The 26,824-nt window shown below is 32.8% G+C and overlaps 2 protein-coding genes across 5 annotated transcripts in view; one reads left to right on the top strand and one right to left on the bottom strand.

The window, feature by feature from the left end:
• LOC6052831 (telomerase-binding protein EST1A) overlaps positions 1–3,112 on the top strand; it is a 265,874-nt gene extending 262,762 nt beyond the window's left edge. For all 4 annotated transcript variants that reach the window (XM_038248625.1, XM_038248615.1, XM_038248619.1 and 1 more), the window contains one exon: positions 2,308–3,112. In XM_038248625.1, the coding sequence (XP_038104553.1) occupies positions 2,308–2,453 (146 nt within the window). In that variant the 3' untranslated portion in view covers positions 2,454–3,112. The remainder of the gene's footprint in view (positions 1–2,307) is intronic.
• A 3,507-nt stretch (positions 3,113–6,619) lies between these two features.
• LOC6046436 (ficolin-1) lies at positions 6,620–13,216 on the bottom strand. The gene is made up of 3 exons (XM_038266534.1): positions 13,202–13,216; positions 7,299–7,462; positions 6,620–7,235 (listed from the first exon to the last, which is right to left on the bottom strand). Exons 1-3 carry the CDS (start codon positions 13,214–13,216, stop codon positions 6,620–6,622), a joined length of 795 nt encoding a protein of 264 aa, XP_038122462.1.
• Between the last annotated feature and the right edge of the window lie 13,608 nt (positions 13,217–26,824).

Below are 26,824 nucleotides of genomic sequence, written 5' to 3'. Positions count from 1 at the left end.
TATAAATCTTATAAAACTCATAACACTTACAAAACATATAAAACTTATAAAACCTATAACACTTATAAAACTTATAAAACTTTAAAAACTTATAAAACCTGAAAAAAAAATCAATCTTAAGAAAACTATATAATATATCAAACTTATTAAACTAATTTAACTTATTTAACTTTTTAAACTTATTAAACTTATTAAACTTATTAAACTTATTAAACTTATTAAACTTATTAAGCTTATTGATTTTATTAAACTTATTAAACTTATTAAACTTATTAAACTTATTGAACTTATTAAACTTATTAAACTTATTAAACATATTAAACTTATTAAACTTATTGAACTTATTAAACTTTTTAAACTTATTAAACTTATTAAACTTATTAAACTTATTAAACTTATAAAACTTATTAAACTTTTAAACTTATTAAACTTTTAAAACTTTTAAAACTCATAAAATTTTTGAAACTTATAAAACTTATAAAGCTAATCAAACTTATACAACTTATTTTAATTTATTAAACTTATTGATTTTATTAAACTTATTAAACTTATTGAACTTATTAAACTTATTGAACTTATTAAACTTATTAAACTTATTAAACTTATTAAACTCATTAATCTTTTAAAACTTATAAAACTTATAAAACTTATAAAACTTATAAAACTTATAAAACTTATAAAACTTATAAAACTTATAAAACTTATAAAACTTATAAAACTTATAAAACTTATAAAACTTATAAAACTTATAAAACTTATAAAACTTATAAAACTTATAAAACTTATAAAACTTATAAAACTTATAAAACTTATAAAACTTATAAAACTTATAGAAATTATAAAACTTATAAACCTTATAAGACTTTTAAAACTTATAAAACTTATAAAACTTATTACTTTTTCAACTTATTAAAGTTTTTATTTTGTTCAAGCTTTGCAAACTTTTTAAAGTTTTTCATGCCATAAAAACTAAAAAAATTGAAAAAAATAGATTTAAATTACTTTGAAAGCCCAGTAAAATCTATATAAATTGAAAAAAAAGCTAATAAAAATTTAAAATAAAAACACAAAAAAAAAAAACAAGAAACAATAAACTTAAAAAAAACAAAACTTTATAAATTAAAGAATTAAAATGAACTCAAAAACAAATAAGAATCTTGAAAATAAACAAAAACAAACCTACCAAAAAATTATTAAAAACTTGTTAAACTTAAAAAAAAAAACAAAAAAAAAATACAGAAGCTAACAAAATCTGAAAAAAGTACTAAAATATGCAATTGAAAATCATTTCTACAGCAAACTTATAAATTTCATAAACTTTTAAAACTTAAAAAACTTGAAAAAAAATAAATTTAAAAAAAAAACACAAAAAACTATATAAATCCAGAGTTTTGTTTTTTAAAAGGACCAATAAACTATTGTCTTTCATCTTTTTATAGGGCCTTATCAAAAAAAAAACTCTAGAAATATTGAAATAACAAGCCATACTTTCAACATTAACATGGAAAAAATGTTTAAAAAAAAATTACAAAATCTTCAAAAAATATAACAAAAAAACTAATAGAAGGTTAAAAAAAACAAATATTTTTTTAAATACACAAAAGAAAACCAAAAAAAACTTATAAAATATTTAAAACTCAAAAACTAAAAAAAAACTTCAAAAAATAAAAAAAAAACTAAAAAATACTAAAATATTGTCAAATAAAATTTCAACAAAAAACTTATACAAGCAACTACACAAAATTGGCAATCGAAAATGATTTCTACAGATGGATTTTTTTTTCTTCAAAATTTTCTTATTTCTTGCAATTTTCTTTCTTGGACTCATTTGATTTGACTGCTGTTTGCTGAGATACAGCCACTTAAAGTTTTCTTTCTATGTGAATATACGAAAATTTCTTAAATTTCTCGGAACTTTTCTGTTGACAGCTTGTATAACTTTTTAAAATATTTTTAGTTTTTAAATTTTTATTGTTCTTTTAATTTCTGTTTTCATTTTTGTCTTTCGAAATGAGTTTTGTTTTTGTCACCTTAGTTTAGTTTTGTATAACCGATTGGTGGCATTGATGTAACTTTTATCTGATTTATTTATTTTTCTATATTTTTCAACTTACGAATTTACATTTATAAAATACTTGTGAAATTTAAATCAGTTTGGTTTGAATTTTCAATCGTTGTTTTGAACATTTGTTCGAAATTTTATATTGTTTCACAGTTATTTATTATAATAAATTATAAATTTGGTTTTGAATTACATAATTAAAAATTGCATCCCTTTCTTTACTTTTTTTGTTTGCAACCAAATAGGTGAAGTTCGGTACATCACGCGCGACGTCGTGCTGCTCACGACGGACCGGAACCTGCGCGTGAAGGCCCTCTCGAACGATCTGCCGGTGCGCGAACTGCCCGACTTTATCAAGTGGGCCGGCCTCGGTTTCATCGGTCTTTCTTAGTTAGGCTCCCGAAAATAACTAAAATTAATCCTACCACACAAATTCGACATCGACGACCACTTTTCTTCACTCATTTTTTTTGTTGTTTAAATAATTGAAAGTGTGAAAGTGGAGGAAAAAGAAGAATTGAGAGGGAAAAATAGTTATCTCGTTTGTTCGATTTTTATTTTAGGTTTTTTTAATATTTTTTTAAAACTCAAACTATTAACGAATTTTACATAAAGCGCGATTATAATTACAGTTTTTTTTACTCTCGGCTAGAAAGTATAACTTATCGAATGGCAAAGAGCTAGCAGAAGGCGACGAAGAAACCTAAAACAAGAAAACAAAAGATTGTTAAATTTATTCTTACTCTCCGTATAAGACAAACACACTGTTTCGACTGTTGTAGACTGTAAATATACTTATTATTAACAATTTTGAAAGAAAACGCCCTCCCCCACCCCCGAATCGTTTAGACTTGTTCGCCTTATTATACGTTCTTTTTTTTTGGACACTTTTTTATTTCCTATATTAAACTGATTGAACGAAGTTTGACTGAAAAGATTAAGTTTTCAAACGTGCTTGTTCCTCCTAAGCAAATATGTTATTAACTCGTAGCAGCAACAATACAAAAAAAAACAAAAACAAACAACAAATAGTGCTAGCGAAATGAGAAAGAAGAGTAGAAAAGAATTGCGTGACAGAGCATGAGAATGAGGGATAGAGAGAGAGAGAAAAAGCTAGGGAATAAATAAATGATGATTAAAGTTTCAAATTAAAATGATGAAAGAGAGAGAGAGTCGAAGATGTAAAAGATGAACATATTAAATAAAAAATAAAAAAAAAAGTTACAAACTGACTTCGTGACGAGCGAAAGCGTCTAGCAAATGATGATGATGAAACAAGACAGACTAATAAAAGGATATTTTTCAAAAAAAAAAAAAATGTGAAATGCGAACTGATTTGTTTGTTGATCCGAAATGCCTAGAAAATAAATTTAATCTAATCTACAATCTAGCATAGACGCAGTCAGTCCGTTGGAAGCGTGCTGGAGTGTCTTAGATTTCTAACCCCAAGCACTTTTCTTGTCTATATTGTCAGAATTTACAGGGAAGGAAGGATGCGTGGACATACCGGTCCTAACGCTTCATCTGAGATTTTTTTTCCCTACGAAACAACTTTCCAACACAAATGAGCAGTTCTTTACGAAATCGGTCGACCATTTTTATTTGATTTTTTTTATTTGACTCAAGCTTTGTGGGGGCCTTGACCCTATGACCAAAGAAGCCAGCTGTTCATACAAAAATGGTACGTAAATATTTGAATATCTGTAACATTTGAAGGAATTTCGAAATATGCGCACGATTTTTTTTTGCTAATTTTTAAATTAACTTTTTTACTAACAATAAATTAATTAAAATTCGTAGTATCCTTTTTTTGAAATTTAAGGGAAGACATTGGACTGCTGGAATACATCGGATAAAAGAAGAATAAACAAGAAAAATTTAGTTTTCTAAGTATCATCCAAACAGGCCCAAATGGTCCTATTTTTCAAAAAGGTCAAATATTCAAATTTTCGCCTGATTGGATGAAACATTAAAAGCATCAATTTTCTCTTTTATCCGCTGTATTACAGCAACCAGAGATCCAATCTGCAATTTCTCTTAGGTATTTTTTTGAATTTTCCGATCTATTAAAATATTTGGGCAATGGGCAATGGGCAATCATGGAATCTACTAAAAATTAATAAATATTTTTTTATTTCCCATACTTCTCAAAGGCTCAAAAGTTGCGATTTTTTGTCCCCTAACACAAAAACAAAATCATAAAAGTGCAGATTTTGGGAAATTGGATATCCATGAAAAAAATAATAGTTAAAAATCGGCTATGTACCTATTTTTTCTGAATTGTCCTCATTAATACCTACAACTTTGCCGAAGACACCAAATCGTTCAGAAAATTTCTTTAAAAATTACAGATTTCCGAATATTTACGTACCATTTTCAGCAATTTTATTTTTTTTAAATTGTAGGTTATGATTGGGACTTTTTAGAAAAAATAGCCACACAGAAAAAGTCTATATTTATTTCACTTTTTATTATTAAAAGTTTAATTCGCAAATTACGTACATTTAAAAACGTCCAAATAAGTGTTTTTGACCTTTTTGAAATGGTAGGCTTGATTGTAAACATTTGATGTGTTTTTTAATGGGAAAAAGCAAAACAAAATGTCACAAAATACCTAGGCTGTTTCTTGGAACCAGCAGTCCGACCAATAAATTGAAAAAAAAAAGAAAATTGTAGGAAATTTTATCAGCTCTTGAAACATATTTTTTGCCGGAGATATTTTTAAACTAATTAATAAAACAAAAACAATTGAACTTTGCCGTGTACTTTTTTTCTGAAAAGCTTTTATCAGAACCTACAACTTTGTCGCAGACAGCAAATCGATCGGAAAATGTCTTCTCAAGATGCAAATTTTCGAGTTGATTCGAAAGATTTACTTTTGTAAAATCTATTCTCTAGGATTTATGATTGAATAATACCTTAAAAAAATAATGCTGGAATTATCCATTTTCTAAATTATCAAATAACGTGTCTTTATTTTTGTTTTATGAAGAGCCTAAAGATAAATTTAGAGCCACAGTATTTCCCGGGCAGATGGTAATAACAAAATTAATAATATTTCAATAACAAATCCTGTTAAAATAACAAAAAGTGTTATTATTTTATCCTGAAGTTCAACTTCAAGAAGAAAAAATAATAACAGTTCCTGATAAAATAACAAAATTTGGTATTGAAGTGATATTATATTGAAAATGTTTAATAACACGCTAATAAGAGGAAATGTTATACATTTCAAAAACCCTCCTAATAACAAAATTTGTTATTCGTTCGGTATACTGACTTAGAAATAAAATAACCATAAATCGCACAAATGGAAAAGTTTCTAAGAGTCCATAACACAATCTGTTATTATTTTTTCTTTTGTTAAATATGTTTAGATCTTTGGGATAATTTTGTCTAATTTCGTCGGGGTCATTATTTTGGCCATGAAATGGGGTCCTTAAGCTGAAATTATTCTAAAAAGTTAAAATTTTGAAAGTTGAGTTTTTAATTATTTGATATACCCACTAAAGGACTTTGTTTAAAATGGTAAAATGGTTTTGACCAATTTCGTCAGGGTCATTATTTTGGCCATGAAATGGGGTCCTTAAGCTAAAATAATTCTAAAAAGTTGAAATTTTGAAAGTTGATTTTTTTAATTATTTCATATACCGCCTAAAGGACTTTGTTTAAAATGGTAAAATGGTTTCGACCAATTTCGTCAGGGTCATTATTTTGGCCATGAAATGGGGTCCTTAAGCTAAAATTATTCTTAAAAGTTGAAATTTTGAAAGTTGATTTTTTAATTATTTGATATACCCCCTAAGGGACTTAGCTAAAATTGGCTAAAACTATGTGATAATTTTGACCAATTTCGTCGGGGTCTGATATTGGTTGAGAGCAAAAACAACTTTGGAATAACATTTTTTGTTATGGAAGAATACCGCCAACTGTTATTGGGATGATTGGATTAGTTGTTAAAATAAAAAAAAATAATAACAAAGATTTGTTCGAAGAATAACTCAAAATGTTATTAGTCTATTATTACAATAACAATCCAATAACATAAAAATCATAACGACGAATAACAAATCTTGTTATAAATAACAGAAAATGTTATGGGCCCAGTATTTTCAAATATCAAAAAATGTTATTCCCAAGTTATTTCCGTCTGCTCGGGTTGTTATTTTTATCAGAAATTGTTATTTTTTTTTCTTCCTAAAGTTGAAGTTCAGGATTAAATAAAAACACTTTTTGTTATTCTAACAGGGTTTGTTATTAAAATATTATTAATTTTGTTATTACCGTCTGCCCGGGCGAGGAACAGATCAACCATTAGTTTTTCTCCCACAACCATGTGGTTAAATCTATATTACGCAGTGTGATGCAAGTTAAGAAAGTAAGATTTAAGTGAATCTGCGTCGAATCAGCATCGTGCTCTTCGAGGCAGCTTTGGTCCATCCAGCCCAGTATATTCCTTGTTTTGTCTTTGAATCTTTCCAGAATGGACCATTAAGAATTCTAAAATGAGGCAATTATCATTATTATTCTTGGACCATAAACAAATTGAGAAGATACTCACGCGTATCTGCACCCATTGAACCACCAACCACAGCCATAAACTTGTGGACAGTTTGTAGCTCTTTCGTCGTAGTTTCTGTCATAGGTTGAAAATTTAATATTTTTCGTAAACTGCATTTGGTTGCCCATATTTCCGTGGTACTCGTCCAAAGCCAACATCTCGTACCCCTCACCCTCACCGGCCAGTTCAAAACGCTGATACCGAGCATATCCCTCGTCAAATTCATATTCAAGCTTCACCAGTAACTCGTAGCCTCCACCCGCCGTCAGCTGGTGAACCGGCTCCAGTCCCAGCCAAAACTCGCCCGATTTGCCAACCGACCCAAACCCGTCCCGGTACTCGGCCCAGCTCCGGTTGAAGCTGACGGCGCCCGAGAAGCGACGCTGAATCACCAGCCAACCGCCGTCCAGCTCTTTCATGTCGCAGACTACGGGTTTGACTGAGGAGTCTGGTAGTTCCAGGCGGTACCGTCCCGAGGTGGTCGCTTCGTCGCAGGACTTGATGATGCGCTGCTGGTGCTTGGTTTGCAGAGTTAACATCTGGTTAAACTGGCTGGCCCAACTCTCCAGCAGCGAGCTCTGTTGGCTGAGAATCGAATTTTGCACATCTGAACTAAAAAAAAAAAACAACAGATTTAAATCATCCCAAAATCAAACCAACCTCGCACAAACTCACAAATTTTGCAGCTTCAGCTCCAGCTGGCTCAGACGACGTTCCCAAAGCGACGAAGCGTCCGGCTCATCCTGGGAACTGGCAACGGAAGTAACCATCAGGAAGCAGCCCAATATCGTCACCACCAGCATGATGACGGTGATCTCGCGAGGCAACCCGGCAGCCAACTGTGGAACATGAAACGTTGTTGGACGACATTATCTTGCTTAATTTCGTAAAATTTGTGTTATTTTTAGAACTGCCACATTTGATAAGGATGTATTTTTTCTTTAAAGAGCTAAGCATGTTTAGCAGTGAAAGTGGATTGTCATTTTTAGAGTGGTACACATTTGAGCATTCAAATTAAATATTTTTAAGTGGAAATTTAGAGCCTCCGTGTTTGTGTAGAAATGTTTAGTAATACTTCTTCAAAAAACGTTGTTGACGATAGAATTATCGAGGTTCGATAACAATACCGATATTTCCATCAGTATCGTCAGGATGAAAACGATAATCTATGAGCAATTCACTGGGATTTCGGTCATTCTTTTTTTTTTTGTATTTTTTAATCCGACTGAAACTTTTTTGGTGCCTGCGGTATGCCCAATGAAGCCATTTTGCATCATTAGTTTGTCCATAAAATTTTCGATACAAATTTGACAGCTGTCCATACAAAAATGATGCACGAAAATGCAAAAATCTGTATCTTTTGAAGGAATTTTTTGATCGATTTGGTGTCTTCGGAAAAGTTGTAGGTATGGATAAGGACTACACTGAAAAAAATGATACAAAAAATTCTTGCAAAATTCATTTTTGCATAAGAGTTTATGTTATCATAACCAAATTTATTATTAGTCTGATATTGGTTGAAAGTCAAAACAACTTGAGAATAACATTTTTTGTTATGGAATAATAACTCCAACTGTTCTTGGGATCATCCCGGGCAGACGGTAATAACAACATTCATGCCATTTCAATAACAAATACTGTTAAAATAACAAAAGTTGTTATGGAATATTCATGCAAAATCTAGTTTGGCATAAGAGTTTAATAACAGTTTATGTTATCATAACATTATTTGTTATTGGTCCGATATTGATTGAAAGCAAACACAACATGGGAATAACATTTTTTGTTATGGAAGAATATCTCCAAATGTTATTGGGATGATCGGATTAGTTGTTAAAATAACAACCCGAGCAGACGGAAATAACTTGGGAATAACATTTTTTGATATTTGAAAATAATAGGCCAATAACATTTTATGTTATTTATAACAAGATTTGTTATTCGTCGTTATATTTTTTTTGTTATTTAATTGTTATTGTAATAACAGACTAATAACAATTTTAGTAATTCTTCGAACAAATCTTTGTTATTATTTTTTGTTATTTTAACAACTAATCCGATCATCCCAATAACAGTTTGAGGTATTCTTCCATAACAAAAAATGTTATTCCAAAGTTATTTTGGCTTTCAACCAATATCACACCAATAACAAATTTCGTTATGATAACATAAACTGTTATTGAACTCTTATGCAAAAATGGATTTTGCAAGAATATTCCATAACACTTTTTGTTATTTTAACAGTATTTGTTATTGAAATGGCATGAATTTAGTTATTACCGTCTGTTCGGGAAAGAATAATAACAAAGATTTGTTCGAAGAATAACTTAAAATGTTATTAGTCTGTTATTACAATAACAGTCCAATAACAAAAAAATCATAACGGCAAATAACAAAACGTGTTATAAATAACATAAAATGTTATTGGCCTAGTATTTTCAAATATCAGAAAATGATATTCCAAAGTTATTACCGTCTGCTCGGGATCGGCTTAATTGTTATAATAACAAAAAAGAATTACAAAGATTCGTTCGAAGAAAAACGCAAAATGTTATTATTCTGTAATTACAATAGCAATCCAATAAGAAAAAAATCATAACGGTGAATAACAAATCTTTTTTATAAATAACATAAAATGTTATTGGCCTAGTAATTTCAAATAACAAAAAATGTTATTCCCACATCATTTCCGTCTGCTCGGGTTCCCTTTTTGTCACTAAAACTGAATTTGCAAAAAAAATACTATTTTTAATTTTTTTAAATTTTTTGTTATGTTTTAGTGGACATAAACGAAAACTTTTCCTAAATTTCTAGAATGGACAACAAATATTTGACCGAGTTATGAATTTTTGAATCAATACTGATTTTTTCAAGAAATCATACTATTGGTCGCAAAAAAATTTCAACTTTATTTTTCGATGTAAAATCAAATTTGCAATCAAGAAATACTCTAGTGACATTTTGATAAAGTGCACCGTTTTCATGCTAAGGCCATTTTTTGGAAACTTTTTTGAAAAAAGTCGCAGTTTTTCATTTTTTTTAGTATTTGCTAACCTTTGAAAAAAATAGTGTTGAAAAGCTGAGAAAATTCCCCACATTATGCGATTTTGATCTTTGTTGACACGACTCTAAGTTGCTGAGATATTATTATCTTGCAAAGGTTTAAAAACAGGAAAATTGATGTTTTCTAAGTCTCACCCAAACAACCCACCATTTTCAATGTCGAAATATGAAACACTCGTGAAATTTTTCGATCTTTTCGAAAACAATATTTTATTTTTTCAATCAAGGCTAACATTTTAAAAGGGCATATTTGGCCCTTTTTGAAAAGCATGGCCAATATCGCAGCGACTAAGGGTCGTATCAAAAAAGTTTAAAAAAGCAAAATATAGAGAATTTTCTCAGCTTTTCAAAAATATTATTTTCAAAAGTGGGCATGTGCACTTATTTTAAAAAAATGAATAACTGCGACTATTTTCTAAAAAGTTACCTAAAAATGGCTATAACTTGAAAACGGTGCACTTTATCAAAATTTCGCAAGAGTAGTTTATGCAACATGTTGCAAAAAGATGATTTTTTTAGCACGAGTCGTACCAACAAGGTTCATCGAGTTGGATAAATACGAAGGGTGCTGAAAAAATCAAGTTTTGCAACGAGTTCCGTACAGCACCCATTCCAGTGCTGAAAAGTAGACTTTTCAACATTTATTTTGAAAAGTGTTGCTATTCGATTCTGTTATTTTTGGTACAGAAAAGTAGGCTGTTTCGTCATTCAAGTATGACAGGAAAAGTAAGTTGTTTCATGGCGGAATTGCAAAAAAAGAACTTTTTGATTGCAATATCGATTATACGTCGAAAAATGAAGTTGAAAAAAATTTTCGACCAATATTTCGATTTTTTTTAAAAATTAGTATTGATTAAAAAATCATAACTCGGTCAATGAACTGGCATTTGATGTCCCCTAAAATATATCAGAAAAAATAAAATGATATAGTCTCAGAGACAAAATGTAACATTTAAAATCACCAACATTTTTTTACTGTGTATCATTTTTTTTCCAGTGTAGTCCTTATCCATACCTACAAGTTTGCCGAAGACACCAAATCGATTAAAAAATTCGTTCAAAAGATACAGATTTTTAAATTTTCATAAATCATTTTTGTTTTTTTTTTGTATTTTTAATCCGGCTGAAACTTTTTTGGAAAATTTTATAGCGAAATTATGAGGCAAAATGGCTTCTTTGGGCATACCGAATGCATCAAAAAAGTTTCAGCCGGATTAAAAAAATATAAAAATTAAAATTAAAGAAAAATACACACTCTTTTATGTCGTAGATAACTAACTCTTCTGACTTGCCTTTAATCAGTTTTCATTTTCTTGGACACCCGTACACAAATCCAAACCTTCGTAAATCCCCAAATTGTATTTAATCACTCCCCACTCCGGCTAACCAAGCAAATATTACTCAATCTCACCATGCTACTTAGTCAATCAGCAGGACTCTAAGTCGCCTTCATTAGCTCAAATGAGACGGTTAAATCACCGCCTCTCTTTATCGAAGCCCGCGTACGAGTTGTTCTCGACTAATTAATCTCGACGATTTTTTGATTAAAGTTTTCGCGCGAAAATATCCCGACTCATTCCCAGCGCTGAAATGATTTTTGAGTCCCAGCCTTAATTATCGTTAATTTCTTGACGCGAACGCTTCTTCTTCGCCTTGCAGCTTCCGATTAGTTCTCAAACAGTTTTGGTGGTGATTTTCGCGCTTGCGAGAAGTTGACTAATGAAATAAAGACAAAAAATGGTTGTAAAAATTTGACGATGAGGAGGAGAGGTGTGTAAACAGAAGCATTATTAAACATGACGAGCAGGATCTAATTGGTGGCTCTTTTGGTTGCTGTTTTGCGAGTGTTCTGCGGGAATGATCTTCTCAGAATTGATTTCTTTTCAGGTTTTTTTTATGAGCGTTAGGATTGTTGATGTTCAAAAATTCTTTTGAAAATTGTAAAATTATAACAGCAAAAACAGAAAAAAGTACCTTGTTTAAAGTAATTTGATAAATTGGTTTGAATAAAAACTAAAAACTAAAAACTAAAAACTAAAAACTAAAAACTAAAAACTAAAAACTAAAAACTAAAAACTAAAAACTAAAAACTAAAAACTAAAAACTAAAAACTAAAAACTAAAAACTAAAAACTAAAAACTAAAAACTAAAAACTAAAACTAAAAACTAAAACTAAAAACTAAAACTAAAAACTAAAAACTAAAACTAAAAACTAAAAACTAAAACTAAAAACTAAAAACTAAAACTAAAAACTAAAAACTAAAAACTAAAAACTAAAAACTAAAACTAAAAACTAAAAACTAAAAACTAAAAACTAAAAACTAAAAACTAAAAACTAAAAACTAAAAACTAAAAACTAAAAACTAAAAACTAAAAACTAAAAACTAAAAACTAAAAACTAAAAACTAAAAACTAAAAACTAAAAACTAAAAACTAAAAACTAAAAACTAAAAACTAAAAACAAAAAACTAAAATTAAAAACTAAAAACTAAAAACTAAAAACTAAAAACTAAAATACTAAAATACTAAAATACTAAAATACTAAAATACTAAAATACTAAAATACTAAAATACTAAAATACTAAAATACTAAAATACTAAAATACTAAAATACTAAAATACTAAAATACTAAAATACTAAAATACTAAAATACTAAAATACTAAAATACTAAAATGCTAAAATACTAAAATACTAAAATACTAAAATACTAAAATACTAAAATACTAAAATACTAAAATACTAAAATACTAAAATACTAAAATACTAAAATACTAAAATACTAAAATACTAAAATACTAAAATACTAAAATACTAAAATACTAAAATACTAAAATACTAAAATACTAAAATACTAAAATACTAAAATACTACCCTCAAACTTTTCTAACGTGATTTATAAAATTTTAAACCCAAGATGGCGGCTAAAATGACGATGATGAAAATTGCTTTTTTTTTCAATATTTCTGGAGTTTTTTTTTTGTAAAGTTTCATTGAACCAAATTTCCAGTTTTTGCTTTTTGGGTGTTTTTAAAACCGCCTTGAGCCAGGGGTATTAAAAACTCACAAAAAGCAAAAACTAAAAATTTGGTTTACTGGACTTAAAAAAAAAATCCCGACATTTTGATTTTTTTTTTTTATTTTACAGGTAATCAACTATTCAAATGTTACTGAAACATAGTCGCAGAACTCGATTCTAATGTTTAAGTAAGAAAATTAAAAAAAAAGTTAATTTTTTTTGTTCGTGATTTGGTTATGCAAAGTCCCATACAAACCTTCGGATAATCGAACTTCGGATAGTTCGGAGAATCGAGGCCTCCAGTCTGGACTGTACTACAATACTAAAATACTAAAATAAGGGATAAGCGATAACAGAATATGGATATGTAAACTTCTTTTTATTTGATTTTTAAATTATGATTCAAAAGGTTAAGTTGCTTGCCAACCAAAGGTTAATTGCGAAAAATCGAACAAAACTTATATTTCGCAACGCTAAACTCCACTAGAATTACTCACCGCAAATCGCGTCATCTTCTCTCTCATCAGCCAACATCAGGTTCTAATCACGTCGCGCTTGGTTCAACGAGCCCCTCAATTTTTTTCAGGTTAGGAATTTCCTTACCTTGCCACGGCCTTGGCTAATCCTCACTGGTAAGTCAGTGGCGTGGAATTCCTCACGCTGACGAACTTTTTGGCGATTTTTAAAAGTGAATATAGAAAAAAAAATACTGCCCGGACAGACGGTAATAACAAAATGCATACCATTTCAATAACAAATACTGTTAAAATAACAAAAATTGTTATGGAATATTCATGCAAAATCCATTTTCGCATAAGAGTTTAATAACAGTTTATGTTATCATATCAAAATTTGTTATTGGTCTGATATTGGTTGAAAGCCAAAACAACTTGGGAATAACATTTTTTGTTATGGAAGAATACCGCCAACTGTTATTGGGATGATCGGATTAGTTGTTAAAATAACAAAAAATAATAACAAAGATTTGTTCGAAGAATAACCAAAAATGTTATTAGTCTGTTATTACAATAACAATTCAATAACAAAAAAATAATAACAGCGAATAACAAATCTTGTTATAAATAACATAAAATGTTATTGGCCTAGTATTTTCAAATATCAAAAAATGTTATTCCAACGTTACTTCCGTCTGCTCGGGTGGGTTTAAAGATTCTGAAGTCATGCTTGGATCAGCGTAGTTTAGTGGTTTAGGAATGAGTCAGAGTATTGTAGTTTTTTTTTGTTTACTTGAGCAAACATCCGGACAGTCACGACGTTATTGTGGATGTTGATGGATGGCAGCATTAGCACTTGCTGTGGGAATTTTTTTTTTTACAAATTAAAATTGATAATATAAGATTTTTTCATTAAAGATAATGCAAAAGATGGACAATAGATAATAAATAAGGGATAAGATAAAAAAGGTAAGAATTAAGAGATAATGGAGAAGCAATAATGGATAAAAGATAAGGGACAAGGGATAAGAAATAAGGGATAAGGATAAGGGATAATGGATAAACGGTACATAAAAGAAATAACGGAAAAGGGATAAGTGATAAAAGATATGTGGTAAAGATTACTATGTTCTAAACCGGCCTTTTTTTCAGCTATTTAAAGATAAAAAATCCTATTTCAAATATACTTGAAATCATTTAATTAAGTTTGTCCAAATGAAATTGGCTTCGTCCGATTTCCGCAACAAAGTTAACACTAGAACCAGACAATTCTCGACGGAAACGTGCCAAAATGTCATCCATAATCACCTCCCAACACCTCTGCCAGTAACGCAAACTGACCTATCATCCGTCATCACGAGGTAGAACTTTGTACGAAATTCCACGGAAGTACTCCGCCAAGGCAATAAATAACTTCGCATCAATCTCGAAAAATCACTTTGAAATAGCATAGAGAGAGAAAAAAAAAACCAACAAACTGACCAGCCCAATCAAACGTGTGGAATCTTCTTCAATTTTGCGTCATTTCTCGGGGTTCAATCACGACTTCAACTTTAGAAACGACCTCGTCCAAAGGGTCTTCTTCGATTCCTGAGTTAAACTTTTTGACACATTCTTATTAAATTACCGAAAAAAAAACTAGCCACGAACTTTTGGGGCCAATCAAGTTAGCCGCAGACGAGATCATCGAAATGACACCAACGTGTTTACAACCGCACCGGCTGGCTAGCTAAGAGGTGGACCCAGAACAAGCGTGACAGGAAACAACGCTTGCTTCGATGGTAAACTTGTGTGTGTCTCAAAACGGTTGACGAAGCGCTACTTGCGCAGCACGACGATTGCCCCCCGCGGCTGAATGGAACTTCTTTTCGTTTAACTTCCTTAACTTCAATCGATGAAAACAAATATTGATCCTTGCACTGTCACTTGGATTCGGCCGCGCACTTTTCTCTCGCACTTTTGACAACACGAGTTTGAAAAACTCGGCAACCAGCAGTTGTTTATTTACGTTTCCAGTCGCATTTTCCACCAAACTATACTTCCGCACTTCAAAATTGCGATTGACAGCAGAAAAATAAGCGTGTATCCTCGGCTCGCTATGATCATATTTTGGGAAATTTTAAATTTCCCAGGCCAGTTTGACAAATCGCAATAGTGCGATCGATAGCAATAAATTCGTGCGAAGTCCAACTTAGCTGAACTCTTATGCAAAAATGGATTTTGCAAGAATATTCCATAACACTTTCTGTTATTTTAACAGTATTTGTTATTGAAATGGCATGAATTTAGTTATTACCGTATTTTTGGGTTGACCAATTTCATCGGGGTCATTATTTTGACCATGAAATGGGGTCATTAAGCTAAAATTAATTCGATAATTTTTTAAATTTTGTTATATTCCCTGAGGGAATTGATTTATTTATAGGGAATTTTTTAAATGTGAATAACAAAAACTGTTATTATTTTCACAGAGCCAGGAAGTCGGAGCTGAAGTTGAAGTTCGAGCTTGAGTGAGACCTCGGACCCTCGGAGACGACCTCTGATTCAGCTAGTTTTCAGCAAATTTTACTTGGAGTCGGAATCGGTAAGTCGGGTATTTTTGGAGAACTGAAGTCGGCGTTTTGACGTCATATCCTGCATCCAGAGTCGGAGTTGTCTTCAAAGTATGAGCAATTCCAGCCCAAAACAGGAATTTTTTAGTTACTTTTTTTTTCGACCCTCTCCGATTTCAATGAAATTTTGTAGACATGGCATATATAAGCCATTTTTGTGTATATGGAGCCAGTTACACTCGATAATGACATTTGAGAAGGGCGTAAGTGTTTTAAATATTTTTGTATTTCGTAATTTAAATATTGCTGTATCTCGAAGCCGTAGCATCGTATCAAAAAGTGGTCAAAGACAAACTTGTAGGAAATTTGACGGGCTTTCCAAAAAAAAAAAAATACACCGAAAGAAAAAAACACTCCACATTTATGAGATTTTTGGATTTTTATGTTTAAAAGTCAAATTTGAAGGTGAGCCCACGATTTTTTTTTCGCTCAATTTTTTTGTGAAAATAGCCTAAAATGTTACAAAAAGACTCACGAAAATGCAGGACGGAGCAATTCACCTAAAAAATGCAAAAATCATTTACTGAAACTGTTTTTTTTAAAGTGTTCTTAACATCAGAATTTTCAAAAACCGAATGCGGGAATCGATTCTTCAGACAGTTTTACATAAAAGTCTCCATATTGACCATTGTCCTAAGTCCAATTCTTGTGAAGTTACAGCGGCTTTAAAAATAAAAACTAACTTTATCCACCTATGTGGTTGGTGCCTTCCTCACTCTTTTCCAACAATGGGTGATATGTAATATGATGGATTTGGACACAAATTTGATCCAAAAAAACACACATATCACTCAAGGGCTCATAAGTGGTCAGAACTCGAGGCAGGGTTGCCAGATCTTCAATGTTGTGGACTCGTTGGAAAGGTATCTCGATTACCTAATCAACGATGGGTCGGATGATGGATCCGGACATTGTTTACATACATTAAAGTGAGATCCGGCTACAAAAAAAGTACATAAATATCACTTAAGTGGTCAGAACTCGAGACAGGGTTGCCAGATCTTAAATGTTTTAGACTCGTTGGAAAGGTCTTTTAATTACCTAACCAACGATGGGTCGGATGATGGATCCGGACATTGTTTACATACATTAAAGTGAGATCCGGCTACAAAAAAGTACATAAATATCACTTAAGTGGTCAGAACTCGAGACAGGGTTGCCAGATCTTCAATGTTTAAGACTCGTTGGAAAGGTCTTTTAATTACCTAACCAACGATGGGTCGGATGATGGATCCGGACATTGTTTACATACATTTAAGTGAGATCCGGCTACAAAAAGTACATAAATATCACTTAAGTGGTCAGAACTCGAGACAGGGTTGCCAGATCTTAATGTTTTAGACTCGTTGAAAGGTCTTTAATTACCTAACCAACGATGGGTCGGATGATGGATCCGGACATTGTTTACATACATTTAAGTGAGATCCGGCTACAAAAAAGTACATAAATATCACTTAAGTGGTCAGAACTCGAGACAGGGTTGCCAGATCTTCAATAAGACTCGTTGGAAAGGTCTTTAATTACCTAACCAACGATGGGTCGGATGATGGATCCGGACATTGTTTACATACATTTAAGTGAGATCCGGCTACAAAAAAAAGTACATAAATATCACTTAAGTGGTCAGAACTCGAGACAGGGTTGCCAGATCTTCAATGTTTAAGACTCGTTGGAAAGGTCTTTTAATTACCTAACCAACGATGGGTCGGATGATGGATCCGGACATTGTTTACATACATTTAAGTAAGATCCGGCTACAAAAAAGTACATATATATCACTTAAGTGGTCATAACTCAAGACAGAGTTGCCAGATCTTCAATGTTTAAGACTCGTTGGAAAGGTCTTTTAATTACCTAACCAACGATGGGTCGGATGATGGATCTGGACATTGTTTACATACATTTAAGTGAGATCTGGCTACAAAAAGTACATAAATATCACTTAAGTGGTCAGAACTCGAGACAGGGTTGCCAGATCTTCAATGTTTTAGACTCGTTGGAAAGGTCTTTCGATTACCTAACCAACGATGGGTCGGATGATGGATCCGGACAAACATTTAAGTGAGATCCGGCTACAAAAAAAGTACATAAATATCACTTAAGTGGTCAGAACTCGAGACAGGGTTGCCAGATCTTCAATGTTTAAGACTCGTTGGAAAGGTCTTTCGATTACCTAACCAACGATGGGTCGGATGATGGATCCGGACAAACATTTAAGTAAGATCCGGCTACAAAAAAGTACATAAATATCACTTAAGTGGTCAGAACTCGAGACAGGGTTGCCAGATCTTCAATGTTTAAGACTCGTTGGAAAGGTCTTTTAATTACCTAACCAACGATGGGTCGGATGATGGATCCGGACATTGTTTACATACATTTAAGTAAGATCCGGCTACAAAAAAGTACATATATATCACTTAAGTGGTCAGAACTCGAGACAGGGTTGCCAGATCTCCAATGTTTAAGACTCGTTGGAAAGGTCTTTTAATTACCTAACCAACGATGGGTCGGATGATGGATCTGGACATTGTTTACATACATTTAAGTGAGATCTGGCTACAAAAAGTACATAAATATCACTTAAGTGGTCAGAACTCGAGACAGGGTTGCCAGATCTTCAATGTTTTAGACTCGTTGGAAAGGTCTTTCGATTACCTAACCAACGATGGGTCGGATGATGGATCCGGACAAACATTTAAGTGAGATCCGGCTACAAAAAAAGTACATAAATATCACTTAAGTGGTCAGAACTCGAGACAGGGTTGCCAGATCTCCAATGTTTAAGACTCGTTGGAAAGGTCTTTCGATTACCTAACCAACGATGGGTCGGATGATGGATCCGGACAAACATTTAAGTAAGATCCGGCTACAAAAAAGTACATAAATATCACTTAAGTGGTCAGAACTCGAGACAGGGTTGCCAGATCTTCAATGTTTAGGACTCGTTGGAAAGGTCTTTTAATTACCTAACCAACGATGGGTCGGATGATGGATCCGGATATTGTTTACATACATTTAAGTGAGATCCGGCTACAAAAAAGTACATAAATATCACTTAAGTGGTCAGAACTCAAGACAGGGTTGCCAGATCTTTAATGTTTAAGTCTCGTTGGAAAGGTCTTTCAATTACCTACAAACGATGGGTCGGATGATGGATCCGGACATTGTTAACATACATTTAAGTGAGATCCGGCTACAAAAAAGTACATAAATATCACTTAAGTGGTCAGAACTCGAGACAGGGTTGCCAGATCTTCAATGTTTAAGACTCGTTGGAAAGGTCTTTTAATTACCTAACCAATGATGGGTCGGATGATGGATCCGGACATTGTTTACATACATTTAAGTAAGATCCGGCTACAAAAAAGTACATATATATCACTTAAGTGGTCATAACTCAAGACAGGGTTGCCAGATCTTCAATGTTTAAGACTCGTTGGAAAGGTTTTTCGATTACCTAACCAACGATGGGTCGGATGATGGATCCGGACATTGTTTACATACATTTAAGTGAGATCCGGCTACAAAAAAGTACATAAATATCACTTAAGTGGTCAGAACTCGAGACAGGGTTGCCAGATCTTCAATGTTTAAGACTCGTTGGAAAGGTCTTTTAATTACCTAACCAACGATGGGTCGGATGATGGATCCGGACATTGTTTACATACATTTAAGTGAGATCCGGCTACAAAAAAGTACATAAATATCACTTAAGTGGTCATAACTCGAGACAGGGTTGCCAGATCTTCAATGTTTAAGACTCGTTGGAAAGGTTTTTCGATTACCTAACCAACGATGGGTCGGATGATGGATCCGGACATTGTTTACATACATTTAAGTGAGATCCGGCTACAAAAAAGTACATAAATATCACTTAAGTGGTCAGAACTCGAGACAGGGTTGCCAGATCTTCAATGTTTAAGACTCGTTGGAAAGGTCTTTCGATTACCTAACCAACGATGGGTCGGATGATGGATCCGGACAAACATTTAAGTAAGATCCGGCTACAAAAAAGTACATAAATATCACTTAAGTGGTCAGAACTCGAGACAGGGTTGCCAGATCTTCAATGTTTAGGACTCGTTGGAAAGGTCTTTCGATTACCTAACCAACGATGGGTCGGATGATGGATCCGGACAAACATTTAAGTAAGATCCGGCTACAAAAAAGTACATAAATATCACTTAAGTGGTCAGAACTCGAGACAGGGTTGCCAGATCTTCAATGTTTAGGACTCGTTGGAAAGGTCTTTTAATTACCTAACCAACGATGGGTCGGATGATGGATCCGGACATTGTTTACATACATTTAAGTGAGATCCGGCTACAAAAAAGTACATAAATATCACTTAAGTGGTCAGAACTCGAGACAGGGTTGCCAGATCTTCAATGTTTAAGACTCGTTGGAAAGGTCTTTTAATTACCTAACCAACGATGGGTCGGATGATGGATCCGGACATTGTTTACATACATTTAAGTGAGATCCGGCTACAAAAAAGTACATAAATATCACTTAAGTGGTCATAACTCGAGACAGGGTTGCCAGATCTTCAATGTTTAAGACTCGTTGGAAAGGTTTTTCGATTACCTAACCAACGATGGGTCGGATGATGGATCCGGACATTGTTTACATACATTTAAGTGAGATCCGGCTACAAAAAAGTACATAAATATCACTTAAGTGGTCAGAACTCGAGACAGGGTTGCCAGATCTTCAATGTTTAAGACTCGTTGGAAAGGTCTTTTAATTACCTAACCAACGATGGGTCGGATGATGGATCTGGACATTGTTTACATACATTTAAGTGAGATCTGGCTACAAAAAGTACATAAATATCACTTAAGTGGTCAGAACTCGAGACAGGGTTGCCAGATCTTCAATGTTGTAGATTAGTTGGAAAGGTCTTTCGATTACCTAACCAACGATGGGTCGGATGATGGATCCGGACATTGTTTACATACATTAAAGTGAGATCCGGCTACAAAAAAAGTACATAAATATCACTTAAGTGGTCAGAACTCGAGACAGGGTTGCCAGATCTCCAATGTTTAAGACTCGTTGGAAAGGTCTTTCGATTACCTAACCAACGATGGGTCGGATGATGGATCCGGACAAACATTTAAGTGAGATCCGGCTACAAAAAAGTACATAAATATCACTTAAGTGGTCAGAACTCGAGACAGGGTTGCCAGATCTTCAATGTTTGGACTCGTTGGAAAGGTCTTTAATTACCTAACCAACGATGGGTCGGATGATGGATCCGGACATTGTTTACATACATTTAAGTGAGATCCGGCTACAAAAAAAGTACATAAATATCACTTAAGTGGTCAGAACTCGAGACAGGGTTGCCAGATCTTCAATGTTTAAGACTCGTTGGAAAGGTCTTTAATTACCTACAACGATGGGTCGGATGATGGATCCGGACATTGTTTACATACATTTAAGTGAGATCCGGCTACAAAAAGTACATAAATATCACTTAAGTGGTTATAACTCGAGACAGGGTTGCCAGATCTTCAATGTTGTGGACTCGTTGGAAAGGTCTTTCAATTACCTAAATAACGATGTATAACATGATGATGTTTGTTCAGTTTACTGCCATTTATTCATCTTCCGAAAATATGCGAAAACACATTTTTATACATAACTTTTGAACTACTTATCGAAACTTCAAACAATTCAATAGCACCTGTATGGGACCCTAAACCAAGTCGAATGCGACTGGTTTGGTCAAAATCGGTTCAGCCAGCGCTGAGAAAACTGAGTGACATTATTGGTCACATACACACACACATACCCACACACATACCCACACACATACACACACACATACACACACACACACACATACACACACACATACACACAGACATTTGTTCAGTTTTCGATTCTGAGTCGATATGTATACATCAAGGTGGGTTTTCGAGCTTTAATAAAAAGTTCAATTTTAGAGCAGGATTATAGCCTTACCTCAGTGAGGAAGGCAAAATGTTGAAATATTTTTTGATTATTTTGGCAATTTTGATGATTGACTTGATTTTTCAGTTCGAATATATTTTTAACGGAAAGCTCGTCCAATTTCCCATAAGTTTGTCTTTGACCACATTTCAATTGGATGCATGGGCTTACAGATATAAGCTAATGACATTGCTCATAACTGAAAACATAATATTTTTTCAGTGTAGGATAGTAAATTAGCTTATATCTGTAAGCCCATGCATCCAATTGAAATGTGGTCAAAGACAAACTTATGGGAAATTGGAAGAGCTTTCCGGTAAAAATATTTTGGAGACTGAAAAATCAAGCCGGTCCTATAGAAATTGACAAAAACCATCAAAAAACCTATTTTTTCAACATTTTTATTTTTAAAACCGCTGTAACTTCATAAGGATTGCACTAAGGACAATGGTCAATATGGAGACTTTTAGGTAAAATTGTCTAGAGAAGCGATTCCCGTATTCGCTTTTTGAAAATTTTGATGTTTAGAGCACTTTTCAAAAAAACAGTTTCAGTAAATGATTTTTGTATTTTTTTAGGTGAATTGCTCCATCCTGCATTTTTCGTGACACTTTTTGTTACATCTTAGGCTATTTTCACAAAAATTTGTAACGAAAAAAAATCGTGGGCTCAGTTTCAAATTTGACTTTTAAACTTAAAAATCCAAAAATCTCATAAATGTGGAGTGTTTTTTTCTTTCAGTTTTTTTTTTTCGGAAAGCCCGTCAAATTTCCTACAAATTTGTCTTTGTCCACTTTTTGATACAATGCTACGGTTTCGAGATACAGCAATATTTAAATTACGAAATACAAAAATATTTGAAACACTCACGCCCTTCTCAAATGTTATTATCGAGTGTAACTGGCTCCATATACACAAAAATGGCTTATATATGCCTAGGATAACATGTCTACAAAGTTTCATTGAAATCGGAGAGGGTCGGGTACAACCGATTCCCAATTTGACATGGAATTGCTCGTATGGATTCAAAGTCGCTTGTAGGTACCCGACTCTGCAGCCCCCCGGGCAGACGGTAATAACAAAATTCATGTCATTTCAATAACAAATACTGTTAAAATAACAGAAAGTGTTATGTCTTGATAAATCATTTTTTGCATAAGGGTTTTATAACATTTTATATTGGGTAATTCTCCGCCAACTCACACAGCAGTTGCCCCGACCCCTCTTCGATTTGCGTGAAACTTTGTCCTAAGGGGTAACTTTTGTCCCTGATCACGAATCCGAGGTCCGTTTTTTGATATCTCGTGACGGAGGGGCGGTACGACCCCTTCCATTTTTGAACATGCGAAAAAAGAGGTTTTTTTTTTCAATAATTTGCAGCCTGAACGGTGATGAGATAGAAATTTGGTGTCAAAGGGACTTTTATGTAAAATTAGACGACCGATTTGATGGCGTACTCAGAATTCCGAAAAAACGTATTTTTCATAAAAAAAAAAACACTAAAAAAGTTTTAAAATTCTCCCATTTTCCGTAACTTGACTGTAAAAATTTTTCTAACATGTCATTTTATGGGAAATTTAATGTACTTTTCGAATCTACATTGACCCAGAAGGGTCATTTTTTCATTTAGAACAAAATTTTTCATTTTAAAATTTCGTGTTTTTTCTAACTTTGCAGGATTATTTTTTAGAGTGTAACAATGTTCTACAAAGTTGTAGAGCAGACAAATACAAAAATTTTGATACATAGACATAAGGGGTTTGCTTATAAACATCACAAGTTATCGCGATTTTACGGAAAAAAGTTTGGAAAAAGTTGGTCGTCATCGATCATGGCCGTTCATGGTCACCCGCGACAGACACGGACGACGAAACAAAGAGAGCATGAGCATGAGAGATCACCCATGGTTGCCCCTCCGTTGCTGAACAGAACCGTAATATCCTTTCAGCACTACTGATCATAGGCTTCGACTATCAAGTGGTGTTTCCCTTATCAACAGCATGTATGAATGCGCTGAAAAGATAAAACACCATGATTTCCAGAACAAGATCAGTTGCGAATAGGTAACAGTCATTGGCCACCAACGGCGCCCGCCATGTCAGTTTGTAGACCTCGATTTTAAGGGACGGGAATTAGTTAGCGCAGGTTGCTACTAGCAGCTGATTTACTCTGTGCTACACCCCACGAGCCAGGAACCTGAAAACTTGTTAGTAGGATAGGTGTTTGATCAGGATTCATCATAGAAGATGATGATGCGACCCAAAATCATAGTGTTTGTTGAAAGGTATTTATTTTATTCTCAAGGCAAACAATCGGTTGCTGCGGATGAGACATTTCCCGTTTAACTGTTGTTAAATTTTTAATGAAATGGTTTAATCTTAGACAGCCGGCTGTGGAAAGATAAACCAAATAATATTTATTTATAATATGAGATGTTAAACGCAATGCTGCAATGATAGCGTAGTCTGATTTTTAATTATATAATCATTTAGTTCATGAATTTGTTACGAAATAGACGCGACGAACTCAATCATCAAGTGCCTTCCTATCTTCTTTCGGTTAGCTAGATAAGGTATTGATTTTCGATGCCTCTCGAGCTACGATGCTATGGAGAGGGCTTAACACACAAACAACCGACGTCGAGCCCTCCGAGCTACGGAGCTATGGGAAGGTCTTTTCAACACAAAAAAGACTAGCGCACCACACGACGTTCTTGATGAATCAAAATAATTTTGTTACGCGATAAGCCTAACGACCTCGGATCGTTTTTATCGAAAACTATATCACAATACACGACAAAAATGCGAAACAAAAGGCACACACACAAAAAAATCACTTATCACTCCGAATATTTTTACGACCACGCGCTCCCTTTGCCAATTATGCACTCACGGACGACGAAACAAAAAGAAACGCAAAAAGTAACTTTTTCAAAACTTTTTTTCGTAAAATCGCGATAACTCGTGATGTTAATGAGCAAACCCCTTATGTCTATGTATCAAAATTTTTGTAATTGTCTGCTCTACAACATTGTAGAACATTGTTACACTTTAAAAAATAACCCTGCAAAGTCAGAAAAAACACGAAATTTTAAAATGAAAAATTTTGTTCTAACTAAAAAATTTCATTTCCCATAAAATGACATGTTCCAAAAAATTTTACAGTCGAGTAACGGAAAATGGGAAAATTTTTACAACTTTTTTGTGTTTTTTTCGATGCAAAATAACGTTTTTTTCGGAATTCTGAGTACAACATCAAATCAAATTTTACATAAAAGTCCCTTTGACACCAAATTTCTATCTCATCACCGTTTCAGGCTGCAAATTATTGAAAAACACATCTTTTTTCGCATGTTCAAAAATGAAAGGGGTCGTACCACCCCTCCGTCACGAGATATAAAAAACGGACCTCGGATTCGTGATCAGGGACAAAAGTTACCCCTTAGGACAAAGTTTCACGCAAATTGAAGAGGGGTCGGGGCAATTTTTCCCGATTTCGTGTGAGTTGGTACAGAATTACCCATTGAGCAATTCTCTACGAAATCGGCCTTTTTTCTTCAATTTTAATTTTTGTATTTTTTAATCCGACTGAAACTTTTTTGGTGCTTTCGGTATGCCCAAAGAAGCCATTTTGCATCATTAGTTTGTCCATATAATTTTCCATACAAATTTGGCAGCTGTCCATACAAAAATGATGTATGAAAATTCAAAAATCTGTATCTTTTGAAGGAATTTTTTGATCGATTTGGTGTCTTCGGCAAAGTTGTAGGTATGAATATGGACTACACTGAAAAAAAAAAAATGATACACGGTAAAACAAATTTGGTGATTTTTTTATTTAACTTTTTATCACAAAAACTTGATTTGCAAAAAAACACTATTTTTAATTTTTTTTATTTTTTGATATGTTTTAGAAGACATAAAATGCCAACTTTTCAGAAATTTCCAGGTTGTGCAAAAAATCATTGACCGAGTTATGAATTTTTTAATCAATACTGATTTTTTCAAAAAATCGAAATATTGGGCGCAAAAATTTTTCAACTTCATTTTTCGATGTAAAATCAAATTTGCAATCAAAAAGTACTTCACTGAAATTTTGATAAAGTTAAGTTAAATCCATATTTAGGTGACTTTTTTGAAAATAGTCGCAGTTTTTCATTTTTTTAAATTAGTGCACATGTTTGCACACTTTTGGAAAAAATATTTTTAAAAAGCTGAGAAAATTCTCTATATTTTGCTTCTTTGGACTTTGTTGATACGACCTTCAGTTGCTGAGATATTGCAATGCAAAGGTTTAAAAACAGGAAAATTGATATTTTCTAAGTTTCACCCAAATAACCCACCATTTTCTATCGTCAATATCTCAGCAACTAATGGTCCGATTTTCAATGTTAATATATGAAACATTTGTGAAATTTTCCGATCTTTTCGAAAACATTATTTTCAAAATTTTCAAATCTAGACTAACATTTCAAAAGGGCCAAACATTCAATATTACGCCCTTTTAAAATGTTAGTCTTGATTTGAAAATTTTGAAAATAATGTTATAATATTGTTCTCAAGTTATTTCCGAAAAATTATGGCAACTGCAGATTTATTTACAAATTGCAACTAAACCAAAACAAAAAAATATTTTTTTTTGTTACGGAGACATACCAGTTCAATAACAATTTTTGTTATAATGCTGCTCCACTTCTCCGCACAAAATAACAAATCATGTCATTCCTTCATGATTTCTTCTGTGTTTTTGGTTTGTTATTGCAATAACAGCATAATAACCGTTTAAGTTATTCTTCGAACAAATCTTTGTTATTGATTTTTGTTATTTTAACAACTAATCCGATCATCCCAATAACATATTCCGATCTTCTCACAAAATCAAAAACTGACCTTCCCAAGGTATTTCCGTCTGCTCGGGTTATGTGTCGAGAGATCAGTTTTAAGGGTCGAGACGTTTGTGATAAGATTTAAAAGAGAGAGAGAGAGCATTGACAAAATTTAAGTATATTTAATTTTCGAAACATAGCAATAAGTAAATTTTAATAGTTTAATATTGGTCAAAACATGATTAAAACAATTATTTTATTTTTTCT

Source organism: Culex quinquefasciatus, chromosome 1 (assembly GCF_015732765.1).
Source record: "Culex quinquefasciatus strain JHB chromosome 1, VPISU_Cqui_1.0_pri_paternal, whole genome shotgun sequence".
NCBI lineage: Eukaryota > Metazoa > Arthropoda > Insecta > Diptera > Culicidae > Culex > Culex quinquefasciatus.
Note: the sequence above shows the minus strand (reverse complement) of the source record. Positions and strands in the feature narration are given on the sequence as shown.